The sequence below is a fragment of the Polyodon spathula genome, chromosome 8 (assembly GCF_017654505.1).
Source record: "Polyodon spathula isolate WHYD16114869_AA chromosome 8, ASM1765450v1, whole genome shotgun sequence".
NCBI lineage: Eukaryota > Metazoa > Chordata > Actinopteri > Acipenseriformes > Polyodontidae > Polyodon > Polyodon spathula.
In genome coordinates, this window is record NC_054541.1 from 32,114,142 (window position 1) to 32,123,962 (window position 9,821).

At 37.3% G+C, this 9,821-nt stretch overlaps 1 protein-coding gene across 1 annotated transcript; it reads right to left on the reverse strand.

Moving 5' to 3' along the window:
- Nucleotides 1-1,008: 1,008 nt before the first annotated feature.
- gpr37a (G protein-coupled receptor 37a) lies at nt 1,009-8,629 on the reverse strand. Its single transcript, XM_041257608.1, has 2 exons — nt 7,041-8,629; nt 1,009-4,211 (listed from the first exon to the last, which is right to left on the reverse strand). Exons 1-2 carry the CDS (start codon nt 8,130-8,132, stop codon nt 3,369-3,371), a joined length of 1,935 nt encoding a protein of 644 aa, XP_041113542.1. The 5' UTR covers nt 8,133-8,629; the 3' UTR covers nt 1,009-3,368.
- Between the last annotated feature and the right edge of the window lie 1,192 nt (nt 8,630-9,821).

Sequence of the window (9,821 nt, forward strand, 5' to 3'; positions counted from 1 at the left end):
TTGGTGGACAACAATCTTCAAGTCTTGCCAAAGATTATCAATCGAATTCAAGTCCAACGTAATTGTCCTGCTGAAAGGTGAATCTACGTCCCAGTCTTAGGTCTTTTGCAGACTGAACCAAGTTTTCCTCAAGGATTTGCCTGTATTTAGTTCCATCCATTTTGCCCTCTACCCTGACAAGCTTCCCTGTCCCTGGTGATGAAAAGCACCACCGTGCTTCACAGCAGGAATGATGTTACCTGGGTGATGTGCTGTGTTGGGTTTGCGTCAGACAAAACTCTTTGCATTTAGACCAAATAGTTAATTTTTTGTTTCATCGGAATCTTTTGCCACATCTTTTCAGTCTCCCACTTGCCTTTTTGCAAATTCCAAGCGGGACATTTTACATGGACTTTTTTCAGAAATGGCTTCCTTCTTGCCACTCTTCCATACAGGCCAGATTTGTGGAGTACCTCAGCTATTGTTGACACATGGACAGTTTCTCCCCTCAGCCATGGAACACTGTAGGTCTTTCACAATTGTCATTGGCCTCTTGGTGGCTTCTCTGACCAATGCCCTTCTTACCCGGCTGTTCAGTTATATTGGGAGGATGGCCTGCTCTAAGCAGATGCTGGGTGGCGCTGTATACCTTCCACTTCTTAATGATCGACTTGACTGTGTGCCAAGGGATATTCAATACATTTTAAATCTTTTTATACCCCTCCCCTGATCTGTGCCTTTCCACAGCTTTATCCTTGGTCTTCATGGTAGTATCTTTGCTTTGAATGCACTACCCAACTGTGGGACCTTACAGAGACAGATGTATTTAACCTGAAATCATGTGATCCACTTTTATTAGACACAGATGGACTCCATTTAACTTATTGTGTGAATTCTGAAGGCAATTGGTTGCATCTGAGCTTATTTAGCAGTGTCATGGCAAAGGGAGTGAATACTTACTATAGGCACTGTATATAAATTATATATACACACACACACACACAATTGTACATATGCCATTTCTTATTATAATCAAACACCAGACATAGTTTTTATATTGTTACAGATGATTTTAGTCATAGCCAACTAAATACTTCATTATTTAAGATCAACAGCTACACCAGCTGTGTGCAGGTTTTTGTAGATATTAGAATTATGGTATTTATCAAAAAAATTAAACCAAATAAATACGCCCACAATGTGTGACTGGTGCACACTGTTTACTGCCTAATAAAAACAAAATTAACCATGGATAGCCCTAGTAAAAGCTAGTAAACCACCAAACTACATTAGAATAATTTCACAATGCTGTTTCTGCCTGTGTGAGATGATAAAATCCAATAAACAGAAGCATAGCATTTACTGATCTTCTGCTGTGTCCCAAAGACATGCAGAAATGATAGGATGTAAAATGTTTTTTTTTTTTTTTTAAAGTAATTGTGGAGACACCAGGCTCCATTCACAAACACAACCTGTATATACTGCCTTTAGATTAAATTTTGTGAACTATTCATGATCATTTCAATTTGGTCTATTACTGACAACACAGGTAAAATGAAAGATGATATTCGATACCACCTTTAGTGGTACTCTCAAAGTAAAATAAACTCTCATAGCCTTTACCCCACCTAATCCTAACAGCATGTCGAAATGACATCTGCTATCTCCTGGACCATCTCTGTTCCAAACAGGAGACTAAAAGCAGCAGGTCTCCAAGCAGCAGGTGGTCAGACTTCCATCTAACACTCAGTACAGGTCAACCTTTCCTGTTTCACCAGCCCTTCCCTGCTCACGGACAGTAATTTTACAGGCATAATTAAATGTCTACCACATGCTGCTCAAATGCCACCTGCCTCCTTGGCCAGCTAGATTTTAATAGTTACTACAACCTTTCTTTTTTCTGTAGTAGTATCACTTGACAATAGCAGGTTAGCTGCTTACTCGGCAATGCTCAACTACAGTATAGATTTGCTTCAAAATTGTTTACCCAGGATGCACTAGCTGGTCTTTATGAAACCGTTTTTCTTTGTTTTGTTTTTGGCTGACTGGACAACTCTTCAGCTTTTCACCCATCTCCAACAGCCGCCCCTTGATTTCTGTCCATTTGTCTTGCCACCCTAGCAAATGAGCACCCATTCCAATGTGTATTCATTATAGAACAATCTATACTATTGTAAATTTCCTTTTGCAACCTCTGGAATTAAGCTTTCGAATTGGCAAAGCACTTTTGTATACACAAAGACATAAATGTGTTTTTATCTTTAATAGCAAATTGATAGCAGCTTTTCCTGTAAACATACTGGTATACAGACTAAAAAAAAATTGTTTAGTGTGTATCACTTCATCGATTTCCAGTCTGACACCCTGGGGTTTTCTTGAATTGATGGGAATACTACTCTGCCTGCTTTTCATGGAAACGAGCAGTGCTGTGCAATTACCAGCCTCTCTCTCTGACAAACAGACATCTGTTGCTTTACCTTTCATTGACATTAGTTACTTATAAGAAGGAGCAGGACGTTGGTAAGTTCACAAAATGAATAATGCATTAAAAGAATAAAGAACAGCAGTTTTTAGTTTGCATAAATACAAATGTTAGAAAAGAGTAACACCAAGGATTCATCATATGAAAGCGATCTATACCGATTAGGGTACAGCTTTCAGGATTTATATTCAAGTCTTCTCATGGTCGTGTAAAGTTACTGACACAGTAAAATACAGTAGGTTAAGCCTAAGGATTTTATTATTTTTTGTGTTCCAGACTTTAAATTATTAATGTGATAAATATGGTACAGTAATACCAAAAATGACATTGGTTACATTGGTTTTCCAAACTAAAAACAGATGCATCCATCCCAGGCTGTTATTACTATTTACTACTTACATACTCTAAAACAAATTAAAACCCTCCCAGAAACTGACCCGGCAGATTCAACTTTTCTTACTTTTTTTTCTCCTGAAAACACATTTTAGCAAACAAACACTTATTGTACTGACTCAATTGTGATATTTAAGCATACTTTTACATGTTAACTGCTACAATAGTGGATTCAATTTACTGGTTCAAAACTCACATATCAGGGGATCTACAAATACTTCATCACTGACTCACAAGAATCACCATTATCGAAAAACATATCAATTACATCACGACCAGCCAATGATCACCTACAGTATTGTACTATACAAGTGTAGAAATATTTTCAAAGCGCTAATGTTTCAAGATTATTACATTTCTTAAAACGTGTTTTGTTTCCACTTGAAACGTAACTTAAAGAAGGTTATTATAAAAACGAATCATTAGTAAACTCTTGTATTAAAGATTGTTTATGAATTCTATGCATTTCTCAGGGTAGGTGGTATTGTTTCAGTGAACAAAGTGCGTGTGCGATTCAGCAATGGGTAGGGGTGTAAACAGACGTCTCACGCCGTATTGTGCTGAAAGGAGACAGTTCAAGTTCTGTAGTGTACTCATTGTCATTGTCATCACTCGTCACAGTTGAAGACTTTTGGACACATTCTTCACAACAGCAGCAGCAACAGTCCACAAAGGCCCTGCTGAAAGGCTTGCAAAGGCAGAAGAGAAGTACCGGGGTCACGCCTGACTTGAAGAACAGAAGAAACTGGCTAATGAGTTGAAGAAGGTCTGTAGTCTGTTTAGGGACCCCTGTGGACATGTAGACCATGACAATGTTGCATATATTTTCAGGAATGATACAAAAGCCGTACAAAATGGTTAAGGCCACCACTGTGCAGTTCATCTGACTTTCCAGCTGAATTTGTTTCTTGTTTCCTCTAACGCAGGCTTTCTCTGCTTTTCGGATTTTCCTTGCTGTTATAAGAGAACTGCCAATAGTGAAGAGCGTTGGTAAACAAAAATAGCACCCAAAATACCACCACAGCCTGGCACCGTCATACGTCAGTGCAAGAACATAGATTGTGTCAGGAAGCTCAGGGGAGATTTTAACCACACACCGCTCTTCTGCTGAGGAACTAGTCACCGCAGAGCCGGAGGCTGCAGTACCAGTGGCTGCAGGATCATCTACGACAAGCTGACGAAGAAGCACCTCAGGAAGGGCCAGCAGCAGAGCCCCAATCCAGATAACTGCTAGCTTGGCTGTGGTGGAAGTGCAGTTTTCAATCATCTCGTAGTACATCTGCACGTTTGCTGCAGCACGGAATCGGTCAATGCAGAGAGCACACAATGTGAAAGTAGTAACTCCAAGCGAGGCCACCTGTAAGAAAACAAGAAAACAGTAAATACAGTTTCTAACACAGACAACACTATACATATATTAATAAATAAGTTAACCAACAGCCCTGCTTCACTGTGGTTCTAATTTACAGTACTCTTACCTACAAATCACAACTGTTTCATTAAGTTTTAATTAGACAGCTTATCCATCACAACTTCGGAGCTTTGTCATTTACACTTATCAACTGCTAGCTCATCTGATTTCCAACCTGACAAGCTAAACTCCAATGAATGAATTGCATTAGTGAACACACTGTAAAAACATTGTAATAGAAATATATGTCTGTCTCCATTCACAACAAATAAACCAATTAAACCATTACACTATCAGAAAAACATCCATATTTCCAGACTTAATTTTATCCCAAAATAGCCTTTAATATTAATTCATTTCACATAATTAGGTTTTCATAAAACTGTAAAAAAAAAAAATGGTCTGAGCTGACTGCAAACAGCTCTTTAAATGTTGCACAAGCACAGTTACATATTGCTGCACTTGAATTTACCAGTCCAGTCTTGTACTACAGACCACAGATGTTCCAAATTAGCAACAGAGCAGCATTTATACTTCACTGCAACAAGTGTAATGCCTTGAACGGCCCATAAAGTATGGAAACACACCAGATGACTTGCTGTTAATGTTTTTTTGAGAGGCTAGGCAGACCTACAGTACCATGGTTTAGAAAGCCAGCCACAACTGCAACTGTATAATCATGAACCTCAGGGTCAATAGACAAAATAACTAAACTGCATCTGCCACTAGAATAGCATTCACTATTACACCTAATACATTGTAGAACAAAATGAAGTACCCTGGTAGTTATTCATAAATATGTTTTGACTAGATGGAAAAGAAAAAACTCACAGAAAGTGGGACAATAAACGGTATACTCTGTTCTTAAGACTAAAACTAAAAATACAAAGTATAAATACAAAAAAAAATTGAAACACAGCAAAATAATTAACTCGTTTTAAATCCTATCACATAGTTTGCCTTTTTGACTGTTACCCAACCTATGTAACTTTATATCACATTCTTTCCCATTTGTATCAGTTGTGTTTCCCTTGTTAGTGTCAGGTTGCATTCATCAATGTGCTTACCAACAGCTACACTATTACAGCAGACAGTCGTTTTAATTAATTGAATGCATTCTTGTTTTATACACAGGAAACAATGTACTGTCAGAATTGAACTACGCCCATATATTATATTTAGTGGCCGCATGTTTCTTGTGTTTTCTGTTTCTTCACTGTTATTGAGACCATGTGCTTTCTCCATCTTCTAATTACAGTATATGTAGTTTCAACAAGCCAATTATGCTGGAGAACTAGACCTCAACCCAGACTGTCAGATGAACGTTTATCCACTCTCACTGAGATTCACAATTGCAAACTCGAAGCGAAAGATAGTGGGCGGCACCAGCCGAAAAACAAAAAAACAAAAAACAAAAAACAAAAAAAAATTGATTAGCACGTGTGTACAGTACAACACAAACATAGTCATTTGCTTTGGCACCTGATTTTAGTTTAGATTTGTACTACTTGCATTGCCTTGGTCTGTTTGCTCAAGCCATTAAAACTGCCTAATCTACACACCCTGTCTGTAATAGTTATTCATTGACTTTAATGTATTTATTGTGAACGTTGTTGTCTGTAACTAAATACTCTGAAACAATTTAAAAAATAAACTGTATAAACATATTTTGTTTTTAACATTAATGAACTACAGTATGCTGACATACATGTGCAGGAATATATAAACCAGGTTCTCGCTTATTTAAAAAAAAAAATTATAGTTGTGTAAAAATAAATTCTATTGAAATATGAGCATTGCATACAATATTTAAAATCTGCTAAGGCTGAATATGTATTATATGATTTTAACAGATTGTTATAAAAACATTTTTTTTACTTTGTTGATGATGTAAACTGTGCAAAAGCATACAAGAACATATTGACATGACGAATGTTTATCGAGATTACAATTTGATGTGTTTAGAATGTTATTTTATTCTTGCTTTAATACTAGAGTATTTAATTTGAATAACCTATATCTGTCTTTATTTGTGTGCTTTGAAATATATTCTAGTCTGATATGTGCCTTTAACATTTACTTCTTAATATAAATTTAATACATGATTTAATCCTTCATATCTTAATCCAGACCTGGATCTGGCAACAAAGCAGTCAAAGGATGTTGTTGTAAAGGGATGGAACGAAATCCCGGTTTTAGCAGTCCTTGCTCAGAAAAACCTGGAATGGATTTTATAGACTGATATGCTCTGGGGTATTATATCCATCTTCTGGTTTGAAGGCCTACTGGTGTAATAGATCTTGGCGGTAGCGAGGCTACTCATTCCACACAGGAACGTTATTATGTAGGTGAAGGCTTTAAAAAATGAGTGTTTCCTGGCACAAGTAGTGTAGCTTTCCACATCTGGAAGCGTTGCAAACGAAGTCCAAAACGTGTTACCACTTGGTATGTAGGTATGGGTAGGTGTTACATTAGTGTAATATAAGCTTATCTAAAGGAATAAGCAAACAAATGCACTCCACGTGTTAAATCACTTACAATAGTAAATAAATACTGATAATAGCGTTCCATGTTTAACATGTTTTCTTTGGTTTAATAGATTTTCTATTGTGTGTGAATCCTCATCCCTCTCTCTGACTTTTTTAAAATTTATTTTCATGATCACATCATTTTCCTCACAGAATGCGAGGCAGGTGGATATGTTTTCTGACTTTAATAAAACTATAGAGATAACATAAAAAATAAAAACAATTAAATGTATAATTGAAATATTACCTCAATGTATGGTATGATTCTGCATGAGAACTCCCCCAATAGCCACTTCTTCGTAAGTTCATGGAATATCACAAGGGGCAAACAAAAAAAGATGTTCACAAAATCCCAAAACGCCAGGTTGGCTAAAAGCGAATTAGAAATACTCCTCATGTAGTAGTTGTGGCAGACTATGCACATAACTGCAATGTTCCCCATTATACCAACACTAAATATACCCACAGACAAACACATGATTGCATATGCTCCATAAGTTAAGTCTGTTAATGGGTAAAACGGGTTTTTCAGCTCATTTTTTCTTCCCCGTGTATTAAACGGCATCGGAGGGGTTACAGACATGTCCTCTGGCAGTGTGTACAGTCCATCACTTCTGGTATAGTCATTTGAATAATCAGCGGAGTCGTTAAGTGGTAGGGGTTTGCGGTTTTCCCATGTAAGGGTTACCTCAGTAGAACCATTTAAATGAGCTGATGCGTGGCCTTTATTCCTTGGCTTTTTGTTTCTGCTTTTCCCATTTTTCTTGTCATTTTCTGTGTTGGCGGCACCCCTTTTTCGTCTTTGATTGCTCGCTCCTTGCAAAACTAATTCATGCCCCTTTGAATCAAATTGAAGCTCCGAGTAATTGTATCCTCTCTGTGTTTCCGTGGCAGCCAGGTTGGAATTGAACTTTTCTATGCGATGGTACTTAAGTCCCCTGTGTAGTTTTGCAGGCGATTTCTCTGGGAAGGCTCTGATGATGTTAGCAGCAGAGTGATAATGCACATTTTCTCGGCTGATCGTCAAACCTTTGGATTTAATTTGCAATGTCCTTTCAAACGACGAGGCATTATTTTTTCTCAAACATTTTTTTATTATCTCCAAAGAACCACCTGTAGAATGCCCTGTGAAATGGCTGCTGTCCTTCGCTATTTTCCCATAGATTATCAGCCATTTCCTATGCAATTCTGAATCAGAACAATTTACAACATACCTTGCAGAAAGGTGACTGTGACGATTGCTCCTATTGATCGTTCTTAATTTCTCATCATGTCGATAAGCTAAAGCCTCAAGACTCCACACGAGAAAAAGAAGAGGCTTTAGCAGTAGTGACTGCATGATTACAGCTCCGTTTGAGATGTCTGAAGTTGAAGGTTTGTACAGACAGTAATCCAAGACCGCCTTCCCATTAAAGACAAGCTTTAGAGAAGCCTATAGCTGTTTACTGCGTTTCTAATCTTGACCATTAGCAAATTGAATGCTGTGCTAACATCCTTGCAGAAAATACTGTCCCTAACGCGCACATTTCGTGGACGGTGTAATTAAATCGCAGTTGTCACCTCAAGAAGTTCCTAGAAAAAAAATAAAAATAACCTTTACCTTGTGAAGTTGCTTTTTGTTAGATTAAACTGTTTGTCCGGTAATTAGATATAGCATTTTGAACTCGCTTGGATTACACTGAACGTGCGGCGATGAGCGTTTGTGGCTACAGACCGGTTGTGAAGGAACAGACAGAGAATATGTATTTATTAAACGGGGAAGTGCTCAAAGATGCGTCCTGCTCCCTCTGGGGCTGCGATCTGTGTGTATCTCGATGAAACGTTGTTAAGAAATGGGTTCCCCTGGCGGCTAACCCGGATCAGTCACAGCAAATCTGTCAGGAACAACCCCTTCAGTCTAAGCAGTTATGGGTGGTTTTTAATTTATTAATTTATTTTTTACACCCCTTACCCACAGTAAATTCATTTTTAGAAATATTCATGTTACATTAGTAATTACGCTGTATACAAAGTATTGGACATCATACTGTAGATTTAAATCTCAAATGGTCTGTATGCGGCCACCAAGGATGCAGTATGTTGTGTTGTTCCTGTAGATGTAGACCTGTTGACGTGCAGATGTTTGTGGTTTGAGAATGGAGAAAACTTTGTGTCAGACAAACACAGCTTACTCCACATTATTATAAAAAGAAGCGATAGGCAATATAATCGTGTAAAAAAATTAGTTCAAAGGGCATTTTAATAATTCAAGAACTCTCTCTCTCTCTCTCTCTCTCTCTCTCTCTCTCTCTCTCTCTCTCTCTCTATATATATATATATATATAAATGTCAATGACTATTTTACTAGAAGCATTATTTCATGAATTCACAAACTGGACATTCAATTTCATTTGATAAGCCATACTGTAATTATCATTTTATTTATTAACAATGAAATGTTAGTACCAAAGACAGTATAACAAGTAATAATAATACCAACAGTTAACTAATGCAGGCACGTCAATTAGTGATCGCTTTATTTATGTTGTATAAGCATCTTATTAAGCGCCTGACTAAAAGTGTAGCACGCTGTCTAAATATGCATGTCCTGACTCCAATGTGGTTACATGTCAATGAACAGTTTACAAAATTAAATACACAGCATGACAGTAAACAGGAAGAATAAACTTAAGTGCATATCCACCGTGCTATCTTTGACAAGTGTGCCGTAGGTGCATTTCTTACTGTTGCCAAACAGGTTCTTTTAAGACAAATAAAAGATTTTTGACAGGCTCGGTTTCTTCTGCTAATTTCCTGTACCTGAACACCGACTGGTGCTATTTTTCCTAATAATACTTAGTTTATCATATGAGAAATAACGAAAATAGACATATTCACTTAAGTTTTTCATGATTTGCTATAATAAAGACAAACATACAGCAGCCCCTCTCAACTTTCCAAGCCTTTCTATAATAAACTGGAGACAGAAATCTGGTGTTTTGCAAGATTAAAAAAATGCTCTGACACCAGCTCAAATGTAATAGGTTAA